Raw genomic sequence first — 17,994 nt, forward strand, 5'->3', positions numbered from 1 at the left:
ATCTAGAAGGTCTTTTCGAAGAAGACTGGGGAGTGATTGTGCCCCCTCACTGCCAGCGGCCTGTCCAACAGACTCCCCTAATCCCACCTGCTATCGCTCAAATATCTACACTGAGGAGTGGAAGTCGGTCCTTCTTACTTAGAAGAACTTTAAAAGCACTACTGCTTAGCAATGGAGATAAAACATATCCAACTCAATAAAAGTAATAATTAAACCCCCTTATGTAGCACCTACTGTGTGCCAGGCACTAGTCTAAGCACACTTGACCTGGATTAACTCATTTAATCCTCAAAACAGTACTAAGAAGCAGGTACTATTAACGGCCACGTACCTCAGTCCGTTTCTATTAACTCAACTCCATGCTTTATTCTGGCACTGTTAATGGTAACCGAGGCACAGGGAAGGGAAATTGCCAGTAAGCTAGTAAGTGGGGTGTACTCAGCGTTTGAACCCAACAACTTGGCTCCAGAGACTGTGCTCTTAACCACTACTCTATGCTGCCTTGGTAATAACATAGCCCCTATAGGGCAAGAGTTGGCAGAGTGGACAGTTAAGTATCATAAGGAAACATGGTCAGATCCCAAGAAAGACTTCCTGTATGCAACAGCAGCCCGTACGAGGGATATAATGTACAATACGATAAATATAATTAACTCTGCTATATGTTGTATATGAAAGTTGTTAAGAGTATAAATCCTAAAGTTCTCATCACAAGGAAAAACGTATGTGTTTTTTCTATTTCTTTAGTGTTGGAATTGTAGGAGGTGATGGATGTTCACTAAACTTACTGTGGTAATCAATTCACCAGGTGTGTAAGCCAAATCATTATGTTGTACACCTTAAACTTATACAGTGCTACATGTCAATTATATCTCAATAAAGCCGGGAGAAAAAAAGAGCACATGCATTTGGAAGGAAAAGAAAAAAAGCCTGTGTGTATTCACTCCCAGCTAACTCTCAAGATCAGGGTCCCCCACCTTCTTTGGATCTTGATTCAGTCTCATAAGCATGTGGATGAATGCAGGGTGGGAAAAGGAGGGGTTTCTGCTGCACAGGAAAGACCCACATCCACTTGGGGCTGGTGGAGGGTCCAGTGCAGGGGGAGGGGATGGCTAGGAAGCCTGATCTCTTTTAGTGATGCAAGTACAGATCTCCCTCTTTCTGGCAGAGTGTGAAGACTGATCTAGTGGGGGGGGGGGGCGCAGCCGAGGTAGAGGATCCTTCGAAAGGAAGTCTAGGGGAGGGGCAGGGACAGAAGAATGAACCAACGGGCCTGAAAGGAGTGCTAAGGATAAGGGCTGAGGAGAGGTGAGCAGGGGATGGAGAAAAGATAAGACTGAGGGCGATGACCGACTCCCTGCACCAAGATGGGGCTGAGCGTCCATATTTGAATGGGAGAGGGCAGGGATGGCTGGAAATCACCTTGGAGGAGTGAAGGAAACACAAGAACGACCTATTAGCAAGTGTTGCATGGTTAAGTGTCTGGGGCTCCGGCCACGGGGGTCGGAAGGGTTGACGCGAGACTCAGAGTTCCCTCCTACTGATCATAAAAGACGCTGAGCGAGCATGTAGGAGGTGGGATCTGGGTTTCACAGGAATGGACTTATTTCTCACAAACGACCCCACCAGGTACACTTGATTATTCTCCTTACTTTACAAATAATCCCCTATCTGAGAGACTAGAGAATTTACTTGTCCAAGGCCACCCTCGCCGGTCTCTGATTTGAACGGAGCGTGCTCAGTGACTCACGCCAGACTCTAAGCCACAAGAAGTGTTCTCCGAGTGGGACGGCAATTAAGGATAAAGAGATCAACATGTGGCTGACCGGAAATTCGCGAAGCAGGGGAGAAGAAAGGCGAAATGAACTAGTGCGGGTCTCAGGGAAAAGGAAGGGCCGAGTCACCAAATCAGAGGGAGCAGAGAGCCGGACCGCGGACCACGGACCACAAGGAGGAGGGGGCCGGACCCCAGAGTCAGAGGGAAAGAAGGGTCGGCACCCCCGAGGTTGGGAGGAAAGCGGGGCTAGATCTACAGGCCAGAGAAAGGAGAGGCCTGAATTCCCGGGGTGGGAAGGATGAGGGGGCCGGATCCCGGGATCCCCGAGGGCGGGCGGTCAGGCCCGCCTCACGGTTGAGGCCGCGCGGGGCGGGGCGCGGAAGGATCCGGGCAGGCCGTGCTGCGCCACCTCCGGTATATCTGTCCCCAGTCCACGGGGTCACCTCATTCCCCAGCCTCAGATCATGATTTCTCCTCACACTACCGCGACGCCACCTCAGCCCGCGTAGCCCCGGCCATGGCTCTGTAGCCGCGACCCCTCTGTGCCCGCGGCCAGTCTCCGCGCTCACCGCGCCTGCGCTCTCCGTTCCTACCTTCTTTCTTCAGCCGAGGCCGCCGCCGCCTCTCCTTTGCGCAGCCATGGAGTGAGTAACCGCTCGCCTCTCCCTCTCCAACGGCCTTTCCCGCCCTTTCGAAGCTCGCGGCCCTCACGACCGAGTCTGGGGCGTAGGGAGACGAGACTGAGGAATCACGGTCGCGCAGGCGCAGAAGAGGGAAGACGGGTCGTTCGCGCGCGCGGTCGAGCATGCGCACTCGGCCCGATGGGGGGAGGGTGCGTTCTTCCAGACAACGTTGGTGTTTAGACAGCACGTGTGCGTTTGCGCCTGCGCACTAGTTCCCAGAGAGGGTGGTGGTTCCCCCCCGCCCTGAATGAGTCTGCGAGCGATTGCTCATGCGCATCTGTCCACCAGCGGTAGTATTTCTATGCAAAGGGCGGGCAGTAAGCAGCCGCACGTGCGCACTGACCCCCAGGGGGGCGGAGGCCTGAGGGAGCAATGGGGCCGCTACGGCGGTGGAGCATGCGCTTTAGCCCTCGGCGAGAGAGCCGCGTGTGGATGGCGGAGAGTGAGGAGCTGTTCTCCGCCTGCAGCCTCCACCCGCCCGCCTCCACTTTGCTCAGGCGCAAAGCACATCTTCCCTCCGTTTCATTCAGGCACCTCCGGGGAGCGGGGGGGGGGGGGGGGGGCTGGTTTAGATTGACAGGGGAGAAGGCGGGACTTAGAAACGACCCGTTTAAGGGGATGGAGCTAGGATAAGAGGCGTCACGGGGGGGTGGGGCTTGGGGGGGGTAACCCACGGTGAGAAGGGGCGGGACTAAGAAAACCGTTAGCTGAGGGGATGGTGTTTCTATCCGAGAAAGAGGCGAGGCCTCTGGGGAATCGTCGAGGAGGGGTGGAGCTAAAATAAACCGTGGGAGCGGGATTTGGAGGGACAGTGGCAATCACCGCAAAATTCAAAGGGAAGGGTGGGATTCGAACGGATGACATTGATGAAGGGGCGGGACAGGGGGGAATTCCCCTGGGAAGAGATTTGAGATGGACTCTAGGGAGGAGGTGGGGCCTAAAGAATGTATTTTAGAGGAAGAGGTGTGGCTGCAAGAAAATTCTCCTGGGATTGAGTGTTTTTTTTTTTAATGAAACGGAATATTATGCGGTAGGTGGGAGGGACTTAAGGAAATTCCCCTGGGAGACCATAGGTTTCTGTATTGGAAGGATTGGGTCTGGGGAATTCTGAAGAAAAGTAAGTCGGGCGTAAAGAGAATTCCCTTGGGAATGGGTGGGGCTCAGATTTGGGGAAGGAAAGGGCAGATTTAGAATTCTGAAAGGGCAAGGAATCCCGGGGCCCTGGGGATATGGCTTGGTTTACCCGTGGCTTTGGCAGTAGGTGAGGCTGGCCCCTGACCCACTCACTTTTGTGTCACACTCGTAGGTACTCCGCTTTTGCCTTGGTGCCTGTCTTCGTCCAGCTGAGTAACCGCCAGAGCCTCCTGCCACTTGTTGGTGCAGCCTTCTCCATTGCCATCCGTGCCCAACGCCCGTGCTGCAGCCATGTCACTCCTGGCGACCCTGGGGCTGGAGCTGGACAGGACCCTGCTCCCAGCTAGCGGGCTGGGCTGGCTCGTAGACTATGGGAAACTCCCCCTGGCCCCTGCCCCCCTGGGCCCCTATGAGGTCCTTGGGGGAGCCCTAGAGGGCGGGCTTCCAGCGGGGGGAGAGCCCCTGGCAGGTAAGGGCAGGCAAAGAATGGAGGTGGGGTGAGCTGGGCTGTGGGGGGCAGGGGAGAAGAATTCATTCATTCACTTTTCACTCATTCAATAAGTATTTATTGAGCATGTATAATAAGTCAGGCACTGTCTTAGGTGCTGGGGATACAGCTGGAAACAAGACTGACATGATCCCTGCCCTCTTGGAGCTCACACTTTACTGGGGAGACAGACAAGAGACATATTAAACCATGATGCATGGGGATAAGTGGGAAACACTTAGTAGCTGAGCTTAAAAATGACAAGGGGGATTTTCCTGGTGGCGCAGGGGTTAAGACTCCCAATGCAGGGGGCCCAGGTTCGATCTCTGGTCAGGGAACTAGATCTCACACGCATGCCGCAACTAAGAGTCCACATGCTGCAACTAAGGAGCCTGCCTGCCTCAACTAAGACCCGGCGCAACTAAATAAATAAAAATAAATAAATATATAAATAAATATATTTTTTAAAAATGACAACAAGGACACGTTTAGAGCGGGGAGCCAGGAAACCCTCTCCAAGTCAGTAACATTTTGGCTGAGACCTAAAGAATGGTAAGGAATGAGCCATGAAAAGGGAAGAACTGGGCTTCCCTGGTGGTGCAGTGGTTGAGAGTCCGCCTGCCGATGCAGGGGACACGGGTTCGTGCCCCGGTCCGGGAAGATCTCACATGCCGTGGAGCGGCTCGGGCCGTGTACTGCAAAAAAAAAAAAAAAAAAAAGGGAAGAGCTTTTCAGGTGGAGGAAACAGCATAGGCAGAGCTCTTGAGGCAGGAAGTGTTTTATTCATTAGTGTATCCCAAATGCTTGGTACATAGTGGGTTTTCAGTAATTAAAGATGAAACAGGGTGTGTTTATGTGTGATTTAGTTTGCCGTTTACGAGTAAACTAGAGGGTAAATCAAGAAACCACAGATGCAGGCTAATCGGTAAAGAGGATGTTAGAATGGTTGCAGAAATGGCTGGTTGACTGTTTTGTTGTTTGGGTCATTGGTTGGTTGACTGGTTCATTGATTGTTTGGCTAATTGGTCGGTTAGTTGGCTGGTCTGTTGGTCTGTTGACTGGTTTGATGATTCCTTGATTGGTTGGTTGACTGATTGGCTGGTTGGTGGTTTTACTCAACGAATGGGACGAATGAAGTAGTCGTGAGTGGGACCTGGTTGGGTGGAGGCTTAGGAACTCAAGGAGCTTTCTGTCCCTCCCTCTCCAATCCTCCAGGCGACGGCTTCTCCGACTGGATGACCGAGAGGGTGGACTTTACAGCCCTCCTCCCTCTGGAGCCCCCCTTGCCCTCAGGTGCCCTCTCCCCACCTTCCCCACCCCCACCTGACCTGGAAGCTATGGCCTCCCTCCTCAAGAAGGAGCTGGAGCAGATGGAAGACTTCCTTGATGCCCCACTCCTCCCACCATCCTCCCCACCTCCGACACAGCCAGCACCGGCACCCGCCCTCTCCCTTCCCCTCCCCCTGCCCACCTTTGACCTCCCCCCGACCCCGGCCCCGGACACCCTCGACTTGCTGGCCATCTACTGCCGCAGTGAGGCCGAGCAGGGGGACTCGGGGTTGGCACCCCTGTGCCCCCCACAGCAACCCCCTTCTCCTCCCCCTCAACCCTCCCGCCCCACCCCCTACCCCAATCCTGCCGCCACCCGAGGGGACCGCAAGCAAAAGAAGAGAGACCAGAACAAGTCAGCAGCTCTGAGGTACCGCCAGAGGAAGCGTGCAGAGGGCGAGGCCCTGGAGGGCGAGTGCCAGGGGCTGGAGGCCCGGAACCGGGAGCTGAGGGAGAGGGCTGAGTCGGTGGAGCGGGAGATCCAGTACGTCAAGGATCTGCTCATCGAAGTGTACAAGGCTCGAAGCCAGAGGACCCGGCCCAGCTAGCTGGGCCGGGTCTTCAGGCCATAGCGGGCATGCTGCTCTTCGGCTGTGGCTCACTTCTGTTTCTGGGGCTGAGCTGGGAGGTCCCCCATCATCCCCCTGCCTCTAGCTGCCGTCCAAACTTCCCCTCCCCCCCCTCCCCTTTTATCCTTGCCTCCTTTCCTGTCCATTCTGAATTTGCTCCCCTCCTCCCTCCCCAGAATCATGGAATGTTTGGCCTTAGTCAACATCTATACCCTTCAACTAACAGCTGAGGAACAGAGGCCCATGGGAAATTGGGGGGGCAGGGGAGAGCTTGGAAACCTGGTCTCTCAAGCAGGGAAGTGAGGCCAGGAATCTCTGCAGAACGTCTATGCAAAGGAGGACAGGGAAGCCATCTGGAGACTAAGTCAGGGAGGGCTTTAAGAAAGCTGCCCGTAGAATACAAGCAAAATAAGCCAAGTGACCTTGGGGAACTACATTTGGGGGTGGAACCAAAAGGTGGCCCAGTTCACAGAGCAGGTGGATAAGTGGGCAGCTGGGGAGGTGGGTGGGTGGGTGGGAATGGCCATAATGGGTGACTGGGTGTTCCTTTTAGGTCTGGGAGGAAATCAGTGTTTTGTGAAGGTGTTGGGGGAGGGGCTGCCTCTAGGTGAGGGAGGGCGGGGACTGATCCTTTCTGGAGGTTGTGAGTGGAAATAAAATGAAGAATTTCCTCTGGCTGTGCGTCTTGTCTTTGAGAGGAGAAGTTGCTGGGAGGGCAGTCTTAGACCAAAGACGATAATGATAATAATGGAAATAACATAATACTTACGGTCAAGCACACACACCGACACACAGTCAAGGCCAAGGTGGGACTGATTGAACTGGTAAATGTACAAGACCCACTTTAGCTTCCATTTGTTACTTACGTAGACAGGGAAAAAAGAGAATAGCCAAAGGTGCGAGCTCCACGTGGGCCTTGTCACCAAAAAGGGTGACACCAAAAGGGGCTGGATGGCTGCAGCACAGTTGTGGGGTACCCTGTGATGAAGAGCCAGCCGTCTGAGCAAAGCTTCCCAGGGGAAGTCGGGAGGAAGTGGGAGGTGGCCTGGTAGCCATGGCGGAGACATTCGGCTACATCTGTTTTTTGAAGGCTTACTGTGTACCGAGTGCTCTTTTAAGCATTTTGCATGATTATTTCAGTCAACCACAAAGGAAGGTATTGTTAGGTTTTGGATGAATAACCGCAAACACTCATTCCATCTGTGTGGGCTCTGCCGGGCGCTGGCTGGGAGAGGAAGGGCTGGTCACATAGTGGTGAACAAAGTCATGTTTTCTGCCACTGTGGAACCTACATTCCGGTTGGGGAGACAGAGGTGATATAACTTGACCAAGTGTATTAGTTATAAATGCTTTTGGCTGCAAGTAACAGCAGACCTGCCCATCAGTGGTGTGCACGTAAGTTTTTTCCCACAGAAGTCTAGAGGAGAGGCTGCTGCTGTTAACTGAAGTCTCTCTGATTCTCTTGGCTTTTACATCATGGTCACAGGATGGAGGCCACAGCTCCAGGCATTGTATCTAAATTTGAGACAGGAGGTCAAATCTTTCTTAGCTGGCTCTGGTAGATTTCTGCTTACATCTCATTGCCTAGAGCTATGTTACATGGGTACTCCTAGCTGTAGGAATGGAATATGATTCAGCCTTAAAAAGGAAGGAAATTTTAACACATGCTACAACATGGATGAACCTTGAGGACATTATGCTAAGTGAAATAAGGCAGTCACAAAAGATAGTGTATGATTCCACTTATATGAGGTACTATTCAAGGTCCTCAAGTTTCAACCAGAAGTAGAATTGATGAATCAAATGGTAATTCTATTTTTAATTTTTTGAGGAAATGCCCAGCTGTGTTCCACAGCGGCGGCACCATTTTACGTTCCCACCACCAGTACACAAGGGTTCCAGTTTCCCCAATCTTTGCCAACTTAGTCTTTTCCTTTCTTTAAAAAAATTTTTTTTGTTTAATATTGAGTTGGCCAGGGCTTCCCTGGTGGTACAGTGGTTGAGAGTCCGCCTGCCGATGCAGAGGATGCGGGTCCGTGCCCCGGTCCGGGAAGATCCCACGTGCCGCGGAGCAGCTGGGCCCGTGAGCCATGGCCGCTGAGCCTGCGCGTCCGGAGCCTGTGCTCCGCAACGGGAGAGGCCACAATGGTGAGAGGCCCGCGTACCGCAAAAAAAGAAAAAAAAATTGAGTTGGCCAAAAGGTTCATTATGGAAAAAACCCAAACGAACTTTTTGGCCAACCCGATAGTAACCATTTCTGATGGTTGTGTGGTGTATGCCTAAAATTTTTAATTCAAGAAGAATCAAGGAGTGTATTTAAATATACTGTCGATTAAGGTATTGATTTACCAAAGACCACATAACAGAGGCTTTAGTGAGATGGATTGATTTTCTCATGTAAATATCCACACTGGTAGGTGGGGCAGGGAGTAGGTCGGCCCTACCTGCTGAGGTGATCCATGGACCCAGTTTCCTTCTACGTTGTTGCTCCACATCTCCCAGCTCTGGTCCTCAAACTTGATTGTGCATCAGAATCCCCTGGACGGTTTTTGGAAACACAGTCCTGGGCCCCATGCCCCAGAGTTTCTGATTCAGCAGGTCTTGGATGGGGCCTGAGAATTTGCCTCTCTCACAAAGCCCCAGGTGCCACTGCTGCAGCTACAGCTGGTCTGGGGACCACAATTTGGGAACCATTCTCCTAAAGTGTCAGCCTTTTCAAGACAGTTGAAGCCAAGTCATCATTGCTATAACTTTGTTACGGAAAGCAGGAAAGGGCAAAGAGATACTGGAGAGCAAGCAGCCTCCTTTTAAGGACCCTCCTTTTAAGGATGTGAGCTGGGAGTTTTCCACATCTTTTCTGCTCCCTTCCTTTGGCTGAAATTTGTCACGTGGGAACACCCACCTGCAAAGTAGCCTGGGAAATATAGTCTCTAGATGGGTGGTCATTTTCTCAGCCAGAGCCTAGGTGGTCCTATTACCAAAAGGAAAAGGGGAAACTGGATGTTAGGGAGTCTGGTCATTAAGATAGAACTAAGAGAGTCAGCCAGGGTCAGGAATACAGGGATGCAGGGGCTTCTAGGCCAGCAGTTCCCAATGTTGTCTGGGGACCTCAGGGTCCCCAAGGCACTTTCAGGTATTTTACAAAGTTAAAACTATTTTCATAGTAATAGTAAGATGTTGTTTGCCTCCCTCTCTCCCTCTCCCTCTCCCTCTCCCTCTCTCTCTCTCTCTGGAATTTTCCAGAGGTTATGTGATGTATGACATCGTTACTCTGAAGGCTAATGGAATATGTGTTTGTGTATTCTCAATTTAAAAGTTTTGTAATTTTAATTGCTAAAACTGAAACAGGAAGGAAAGGGACAGGGCACAACCTTTAAAAGAATGACATAACCATAGGACATGACAAAAACTGGTTAGAACTAACTAGGTCCGAGATGTCAGAAGATTTGACTTCCAGTGGACCTTGAGCCTCATTTTAATACATTAGCATATGCTAAATGACACACCCACCAGCGCCATGACAGTTCAGAGGCTAACCATAAAAGGCCAAAAAGTGGGCAGTGGCCCAATTCCTGGAAATCTCCACCTCTTACCCCAAATAGTTGGAATAATCCTGCCACTCATTAGCCTGTGAAATTACCCAGCCCATAAAAACTAACCACTCCATACTTCAGGGCTTCTTGCCTTCTGAGATGGCCCACATTTTGTTGGTGGAGTGTGTTTCTCTCTAAATAAATCCACTTCTTACCTATCACTTTGTCTCTCACTGAATTTTTTCTGAAGCGAGACATCAAGAAACTGAGCTTCATTAAGTCCTGAGACCAGGTGTGTGATCTCAATTAAAAGACTGTGGATTCAAGTCCCAATCTGGGTTCTGGCTGGGTTTGAGCCCTGGCACGTGGGACTATAAATATTGATAGATATAACCCATGCAAACAAAAGTTCTTTGGGGTCTCTTATTTATTTAAGAGTGCAAAGGGGTCTCTGAGACCAAAAAGCGTGAGAACTGCTATGTTCGTATTTATTTCTACTTAAATTCAAGTCTCGACACTTGGGCCAGCCAGGGGTTGTGAATTGGGGCTGAAATTCCACCTGAGGGCTGACCTAGCCAAAGGGGCAGGTTTTGCCCTTCTCCACTCGACAGTAAAACATATTTATTTGTGACAGTGCTGACATTTACCTGAGCCAAAGTTATGAAGCACCCAGTATCAAATACTGATTTTCAGACAACTGCCCACCCGCTATCAACTCCCTTTCAAAGCTGCCGATTCAACCACACCCAAAGCAAACGTTCCTGGTCTCTCGGCGTCTCTGTCTTAGCAGGACTCCGCCGCCAGGTGGCGCTGTGCCCCGCTGTGAGTGGGTTAACCTCCAACCTTGACTCAGCCCTAGCCCGTGATTTCCTTGGGGTCTCCTCTCGCCCCGAGGATCCGGTTTACTGGGACTAGAAGCCCTGACCACGAATAGAATTCCCAGAACAGAAAGCGACAGGAGGGTGCAGGCGGTCACGAAGGGATGTGGCCATCCTAAAATATCCACTCATTCCTTCATTCCACAGTGTTCATTAAATGCCTCTGTGCACCTCCCAGAGCTCACATCCCTGTATGGGAGGACGGACGAGACCTCAAATTCACCACCCTGCCGGTACAGGAAGGCCTCCCAGCCTCGTCTGGCGCGAGACAACCCGGGGTGGAATCCAGGCGGCTGTGTGACCTTGGGCAGCTCGCTTAGCCTCTCTGTGCCTCAGTTTCCTCTGCTCTAAAATGGGACTAATAGCACCTGCTTGATAGGGCTGTCTGAGCATTAAGTGAGTTAATAGTTGTAAATCACTTTGAAGGGCCTGATGTATTTGTTAAACCAATTGCTAAAAATTCCCACTTTACAGAAGAGAAAACTGAGGATCACAGTAGGGGAGTGAATCACCAAAGCCACATTTCCCCACCTAGGGAGATCTCTGAGTTGAGTCCAGTGACCTTGATTCCATGACCAGAGTTTTTCCTCGGCATTGTGCTTGCGGTAGAAGTAAACCCAGTTCCCTTGGCGTAGTTGGCGGGGGGTGGGGAGCTGCCAAAGCCAGTGAAGTACTGCAAAGGAGCCCAGGGTCCAACTAGACAACAATTAGTACTGGAGTCACAGCTGAATCTAGCGTGGGGCCCTGTCTCTGGGTCAGTGGAATAGCCAGACAAGTAAATAAATCATTTTCTTACAATGAGCGACATCCAGATTGCAGTAAAGGCATAAAGAGAAAGTAATGTGAGCTGGTCAGTAAGTGTTATGGAGCTATACTGCCTCTTCAGTACTGAACTGTGATGAATTATGAAGTAAGCTTGGGCGTGGCATTAAGCCTCCTTCAGGAGAAGGGATCTAACAGGGCCAGATGGCAAAGGCCAGTTACATTAACAGGTCCCGAGATTCCTGTATCACCTACGTATGCTGCTCTGTGGTCTTGCCCTGAATGTTCAACCGTGTTCAAGTTCCACCTGGAGTTCCCAATGACCATCTGACCAAGTGTACTGGGTTGGATAGTGTCTCCTCCACATTTATGTTCTTCCCAGAGCCCCAGAATGTGACTTTGTTTGGAAATAGTGTCATTGCAGATGTAATTGGTTAAGATGAGGTCACATTACAGTAGGGTGGGTCATTCATCCCATATAACTGATGTCCTTACAAGAAGAAAAGAAACACAGAGACAGACATGCAGGGAGAAGGCCAGGTGAAGACAGAGGCAGGGATGCATCCACAAGCCAAGGGATGCCAGAGATTGCCAGCAGCCACCAGAAGCTGGAAGAGGCAAGGAAGGGTCCTTCCCTAGAGACTTCGGAGAGAGGAGAGCCCTGCCAACACCATGATTTTGGACTTCTAGCCTCCAGAACTGTGAGAAAATACATTTCTGTTAATTTAAGCACCACATTTGTGGTGCTTTATTACGGTAGTGCTAGGAAAATAATCCACCAGGGGGTAAATGACTCAGTCCTGTTTCATAGCTGGTTTGTATTACTATGTTGATAATAGCCAGAAATGTGCTGTTTCTGTATTAGTGGCCCTGAGGACTTAAAAAAATTGTGTTAAAAATACAAAATATATAGCAGCACTGTTTACAGTAGCAAGACAGGGAAGCAACCTAAATTTCCATCGACAGAAGAATGGGTAAAGAAGATGTGATATATATATATACACACACACAATGGAATATTACTCATCCACAAAAAAGAATGAAATCATGCCATTTGCAGCAACATGGATGGACCTAGAGATGATCATACTAAGTGAAGTAAGTCAGACAAAGAAAGATATCATATGATAGCGCTTATTTGTAGAATCTAAAAAAATGATACAAATGACCTTATTTACAAACCAGAAATAGACTCACAGACATGGAAAACAAACTTATGCTTACCAAAGGGGAAAGTGGGGTAGGGATAAATTTGGAATTGGTAATTAGCAGATATACACTACTATATATAAAGTAGGACCTACTGTATAGCACAGGGAACTATATTCAATATCTTGTAGTAACCTATAATGGAAAAGAATCTGATAAAGGATAGATATATATGTATAACTGAATCACTTTGCTGTATACCTGACACTAACACAACATTGTAAATCAACTATACTTCAATAAAAACATACATAACATGACATTTACCATTTTAACCATCTTAAACTGTATAATTCAGTGGCGTTTAGCATGTTCACAGTGTTGTGCAACCATCACCACTATCTCGCTCCAGAACTGTTTCATCCCCTCCCCCACCCCCAAACAGGAAGCCTGGACCCGTTAAGCAATCACCCCCAAAACCCCTCTCCCCCCAGCTCCTGGAAACCATTCGTCTGCTTTCTGTCCCTGTGGCTTTGCCCAGTCCGAATACTTCATATAAAAGGAATCATGCAATATTTATGTGCAAGAACAGAGCCCTCAAAGACATCCAGTTCGTAATCTTTGGAAACCTGTGAATGTTCATTTCTATGGCAGAAATGACTTAGCCTATGTGATTAAATCAAGCATTTTGAGATGGGGCGATTATCCCGGATTCCCTGCATTGGCCCTAAATGGAACCACAAGCATTCTCCTAAGAGGGAGGTGGAGGGAGATTTGAACACAGAAGAGAAGCCCGTGTGATGGAAAAGCAGATGAAAGCAGAGGCAGACAGAGAAGATGCTACGCCATTGGCTTTGCAGATGGCGGAAGGGGCCTTGAGGCAAGGGGATGGATTCTCCTCTAGAGCCTCTCAAGGGAGTAGGGCTTCCACTTCAACTTAAAACCACCCAAATGCATTCTCTTACGGTTCTGGAGTCTAAAAGTCCAAACAGAGTCTCAGGGAGATAAATCAAGGTGTCAGCAGGGTTGGTTCCTCCTGGAGGATCTCAAAGGTGAATCTCTTTCTTGCTTCTTGCAGGTTCTGGCGATGGCATCACTACCATCTCTTTGATCATCGTCTATCATTTACCTCTGCTGTGGTCCATGCTCCCTCTGCCTCTGTCTTATAAACTTGTGATCACAACGAGGCTCCACCTGGAGAATCTCTCCACCCCCCCCCCCCCACCAAGAGCTTTAATGTGATCACACCTGCAAAGGTCTTTTGCCCTGCAAGGTAACACGTATTCACACGTTCCGGGGATTAAGACGGGGATGTCTCTGGGGGCCATTATTCAGCCGATCACATACACTGTCTTCTGGAACCCTCCACCTGGAATGGGACCTAAGAAGTGGCCAAATTGGGCAGGTTTTATGCTTTTTAGGCAAAGAAACAAATCTGTGAGGAATTGACAGGACAAAGAGACTTGGGCTTTGGGTGCCCAATTAGTGAAGAATCTAGTGAGAATTTAGCCTTGGGGTAGTAAATTAAAGAAGTAAGGACGTTTGTTTACACAGGCTTCTCGCCTCGAATTCCCTAGGTCTGCTGATAAGGGTGTCCTTCTCCCTCCAGATGTGGGGAGGGCACCTTTCACTTGAGAGATTTATGTCCTGCTCTCAGGGAAGCAGAAAGGAGGGTCAGAGTGTCCTCTTGAGTTGGCCGTTTCTATCTATCTATTTATTTATTTATCTTTATTTATTTATGGCTGTGCTGGGTCTTTGCTGCTGTGCATGGGCTTTCTCTAGGTGTGGGGAGCGGGGGCTACTCTTTGCTGTGGTGCGCGGGCTTCTCACTGCGGAGGCTTCTCTTGTTGCGGAGCACAGGCTCTAGGTGCGTGGACTTCAGTAGTTGTCGTATGCGGGCTCAGTAGTTATGGCTCGCGGGCTGTACAGCGCAGGCTCAGTAGTTGTGATGCACAGGCTTAGTTGCTCCATTTTTCCCGGAACAGGCCTGGAACCCGAGTCCCCTGCATTGGCAGGCAGATTCTTAACCACTGCACCACCAGGGAAGTCCTGGCAGTTTCTTGAGTAACTATAATGCAAAATAATCAATATGCCATTGAAGCACATTTTGAGATGGCCTGCTCTGGGCCCCAAACACACTTGCACACGTACACAAGCTGACACACACCCATTTGGGTGTTATTCATTGTGAGCCCTGGGGTAAACTCTCCACCCTACTATTTCTCCCGGGAATGGTGGAGCTCTATATCCAGGCAACTGGACCTAGTTTTCAGGCCAAGGAGGCCCAGAGGCAATGACATCTCCCATGGAAGAGAAAGAATAGTGCTCCTGACTTTGGGTGACAGCTTGGTCCTCAGCACTGTGTCCATCCCATGTGGTCCTGAGTCTCCCAGAAATCCTACCAGTGGCTGACCTCCCCACCCCCGTTCTTTCTGGCCATCTATTGGAAAAGCAATGAATAGTCTACTTGATTTGAAAGAAGGGAAGTTTTCGGGGCCTGTTTTGCAATTCTGTAGAAATTGGAAAACTGACTCCAACCAAGACAAGGCAGAGCGATCGAGTCAGAGACAGAGATCCTGGTTTCCCTTCTCCTCAGAGCCTGCCCCCAAGGCCTGCTCTGCATGGGGTCCAGGCCGGGCTGTAGACGACATTGTAGCAAGTGCAAGAGGAGGGATGGGCACCTTGGTACCAGCTGGGACCATTTAGTTAAAAGTGATGTTGCCTCCAGGGACTTCCATGTTGGTCCAGTGGCTAAGACTCTGTACTCCCAGTGCAGGGGGCCCTGGTTTGATCCCTGGTCAGGAAGTTGGATCCCATATGCTTCAACTAGGAGTTCACATCTTGCAACTAAAACCAAACCAAACCAAAACAAAAACGTCGCAAGGAAGATCGAAGATCCTGCCTGCCTCAATTAAACAAAACAAAACAAAAACATGTTGCAACAAAGATCGAAGATCCATGTACCACAACTAAGACCCCACACAGCCAAATAAAAAAAAATGAATATTAAAAAAAAAAGTGATGTTGCCTCCTGTTTGAGAGACAAGCGATAGGGAAGTAAAGTGAGAAACTGGTTGTAGATGAAGAGGAACTGAGGATTTCCTCTGTGCATTTTCTGTGCTTTTCAGGCTGCATTTATCCATTTCCTTTTTATGTATTTGTGATAAACTCAGCAATTTTCCCGGTCAGCAACTTCCCATCCTAGACAAGTTCTGGGCTCTTTGAGAGCTGACCACTGCAGGTCCACCAGAGGGCGCTCGAAAAGGCGAGCGCTGGTCCCCAGGATGGGCAGACCCAGGCAGGTGGGCACCGTCGCCCCCACTTAGGTAAACGGTGGCTTTCTGCACCACAGTCTGAGGAGGAGGAGGGAAACAGACTGTTCTGGGGATCCCCAAGACCACCCTGAAGTTTGATGATTCATTGGAAGGACTTAAAGAATTCAGAGAAACTGTTATACTCAGGATTTGTTACAACAAAAGGACACAGGTTACAATTTGCCAAGGAAGGAATTCCCTGGCCATCCAGTGGTTAGGATTCCACACTCTCACTGCTGGGGCCCCGGCTTCCATCCCTGGTGGAGGAACAAAGATCCTGTAAGTCATGCTGCACGGCCAAAGAAAAAAATTTAGAATAGAATAGAATAAAATAAAATCTGCAAAGTTCACAGGACAGGGTCCAGGGGAGGCCAGGCACAAGGTTCCGGTGGTCTCTCCCAGTGAAGTCATGTGGACAGTGCTTAATTGTCCGAGTGCTATGGACTGAATCCCCCCATCCCCAATTCATATGTTGAAGCCCTAACCCCCTCAATGTGACTGTATTTGGAGATAGAAACAAGGGGGTAATTAAGGTTAAATGAGGTCATAAGGGTGGGACCCTTATGCAATAGGATTAGTGCCCTTATAGGAAGAGACACAGAGACACCACAGTTCTCTCTCTCTCCCTCTCTCTGTCTCTGACATGTGAGGGCACAGTGAGAAGGCAGCTATCTGCCAGCCAGGAAGCAGACCCTCGCCAAGCTAACACCTGGATCTTGGACTTCTGGCCTCCAGAACTGTGAGAAAGTGTTGATACATTTCTGTTGTTTAAGCTGCCCAGTGTGTGGTATCTTATGGCAACTCAAAGCTGACCAATACTCCCAGCAACGATGTGTGACAGCATTTGTGGAGTATAAACCTTGGTGTCCAGCGTTTTTACTGGGGGTCTGTTATGGGTTGAATTGTGTCCCTCCAAAAAAGATGTTCAAGACCTAACCCCCAGTACCTGTGAATGTGAACTTATTTGGAAACAGGGTCTTTGCAGGTGATCAAGTTAAGGTGAGGTCATTAGGGTGGGCCTAATCCGATATGACCAGTATTCTTATTAAAAAATAAAAAGGAAATGTGGACACCGAGACACACATGCCAAGGGCTTAGGATTCCCTCCCAGGAGCTGGGTAAAGCCCACGCCTCTCTTTGGATGAGGTTAATTCTTTACTACATGTATTGCCAGTCACTTGAGAAGTTGGGTTAGATGCCAGCAGAGTGGTCCCAGATATGTGTCCTTCATTCCTATGTTGTCCCGACCCTCAGGAGAGGGACAGATGCTCATCAACCCAGCCTCTGGGCAGTGCTGACCACGCTCTCCTCTTAGGGCAGGTCTGAGTCTGGAAGCTTCTTACAAGTGTTGCCTAAATCTTTTGCAGGCCCCTGAGCAAAATGAAAACGTGAGGTCCCTTTGACAAAAAAAAAAAGCAGGAGAAACCTTTTTCCTTTTTTCCATGGACAGTCTATCAGTCATGTTTTGTTTTTCTCTTAACATTAAAAAAAATTGTCTTAAAATACCCATAACATAAAATTTACCATTTTAACCATTTTTAAAATAGATTTATTATTTATTTATTTTTGGCTGCAATGGGTCTTAGTTGTGGCATGCGGGATCTTTCGTTGTAGTGCACGCGTTTCTCTCTCGTTGTGGCGTGGGCTCCAGAGCGCGTGGGTTCTGTAGTTGCAGCACTTGGGCGCTCTAGTTGCAGTGCACGAGCTTAGTTGCCCCATGGCACATGGGATCTTAGTTCCCCAACCAGGGATTGAACTGGCATCCCCTGCATCGCAAGATGGATTCTTAACCACTGGGCCACCAGGGAAGTCCCTGTTCATAGTGTTTACATTTGCTAGTTAACGTCCAATCCCTTGGGCTTGACTTGGGGGATGGGCAGTGCAGACACTCACAGGCACCCACTCAACTCAGCACACTCCAGACCCTCTCTGTGCCCAAGTGGTGGGATGGGGGTGCGAGGGTGGGCCCAGAAGCTGTCTCCAGATCCAGGACGTCCCCGGATTGACCGCGTGTGATTCAAAGTTCCAATCCCCCCGGCATGCACTCCTATCCATTAGACTTCACTTACAAAATGCAAACTCAAAGATAAAATTATTAAGAATTTCAAGATGGCAACCTCAGAGCATCAAACCCCAGGCGGGAAGCCCTTCTGAGCATGAAGCCGTGTGCAAATGTTCCACTTCATACTGTGGAGCTGGGATCCTTGTGTGGACACATACACGGCCCCAAGACAGGCAGGGAGGTGAGTAGACTTTGGAGAGCCTGGGTGGGGGCACTGGGTTTGGGGTCACGCAAAAGTGAGGCAGGATTTGTGAGGTCATACCCTCCACTGCCTGCAGCCCCTGCGTGCAGTAGCTGTTTGCCTGGCAAATGAATGA

At 49.6% G+C, this 17,994-nt stretch overlaps 3 protein-coding genes across 10 annotated transcripts in view; 1 reads left to right on the forward strand and 2 right to left on the reverse strand.

The window, feature by feature from the left end:
* Positions 1 to 2,506, reverse strand: part of NUP62 (nucleoporin 62) — a 25,751-nt gene extending 23,245 nt beyond the window's left edge. Inside the window, exon 1 of one of the 2 annotated variants that reach the window (XM_079908356.1) lies at positions 2,371 to 2,506. The gene's annotated coding sequence lies outside the window, so the exon portion shown is untranslated. Of the gene's footprint in view, positions 1 to 2,346 lie in introns of both variants that reach the window. The other variant, XM_079908358.1, reaches the window with a different exon arrangement.
* On the forward strand, positions 1,771 to 6,469 carry ATF5 (activating transcription factor 5). The gene is made up of 3 exons (XM_079908370.1): positions 1,771 to 2,421; positions 3,767 to 4,063; positions 5,297 to 6,469. Exons 2-3 carry the CDS (start codon positions 3,886 to 3,888, stop codon positions 5,956 to 5,958), a joined length of 840 nt encoding a protein of 279 aa, XP_079764496.1. The 5' UTR covers positions 1,771 to 2,421; positions 3,767 to 3,885; the 3' UTR covers positions 5,959 to 6,469.
* VRK3 (VRK serine/threonine kinase 3) overlaps positions 4,394 to 17,994 on the reverse strand; it is a 69,665-nt gene continuing 56,064 nt past the window's right edge. For all 7 annotated transcript variants that reach the window (XM_079908361.1, XM_079908368.1, XM_079908365.1 and 4 more), the window contains one exon: positions 4,394 to 4,776. In XM_079908361.1, the coding sequence (XP_079764487.1) occupies positions 4,487 to 4,776 (290 nt within the window). In that variant the 3' untranslated portion in view covers positions 4,394 to 4,486. The remainder of the gene's footprint in view (positions 4,777 to 17,994) is intronic.

This window comes from Stenella coeruleoalba, assembly GCF_951394435.1.
Source record: "Stenella coeruleoalba genome assembly, chromosome: 20".
Lineage (NCBI taxonomy): Eukaryota > Metazoa > Chordata > Mammalia > Artiodactyla > Delphinidae > Stenella > Stenella coeruleoalba.

Excerpts from the sequence above, each read along its gene's own strand:
- ATF5 (XM_079908370.1), top strand. The coding sequence starts at position 3,886 with ATGTCACTCCTGGCGACCCTGGGGCTGGAGCTGGACAGGACCCTGCTC. Across the intron at positions 4,064-5,296 it reads GGGGGGAGAGCCCCTGGCAG|GCGACGGCTTCTCCGACTGG; the intron begins GTAAGGGCAGGC and ends CCAATCCTCCAG.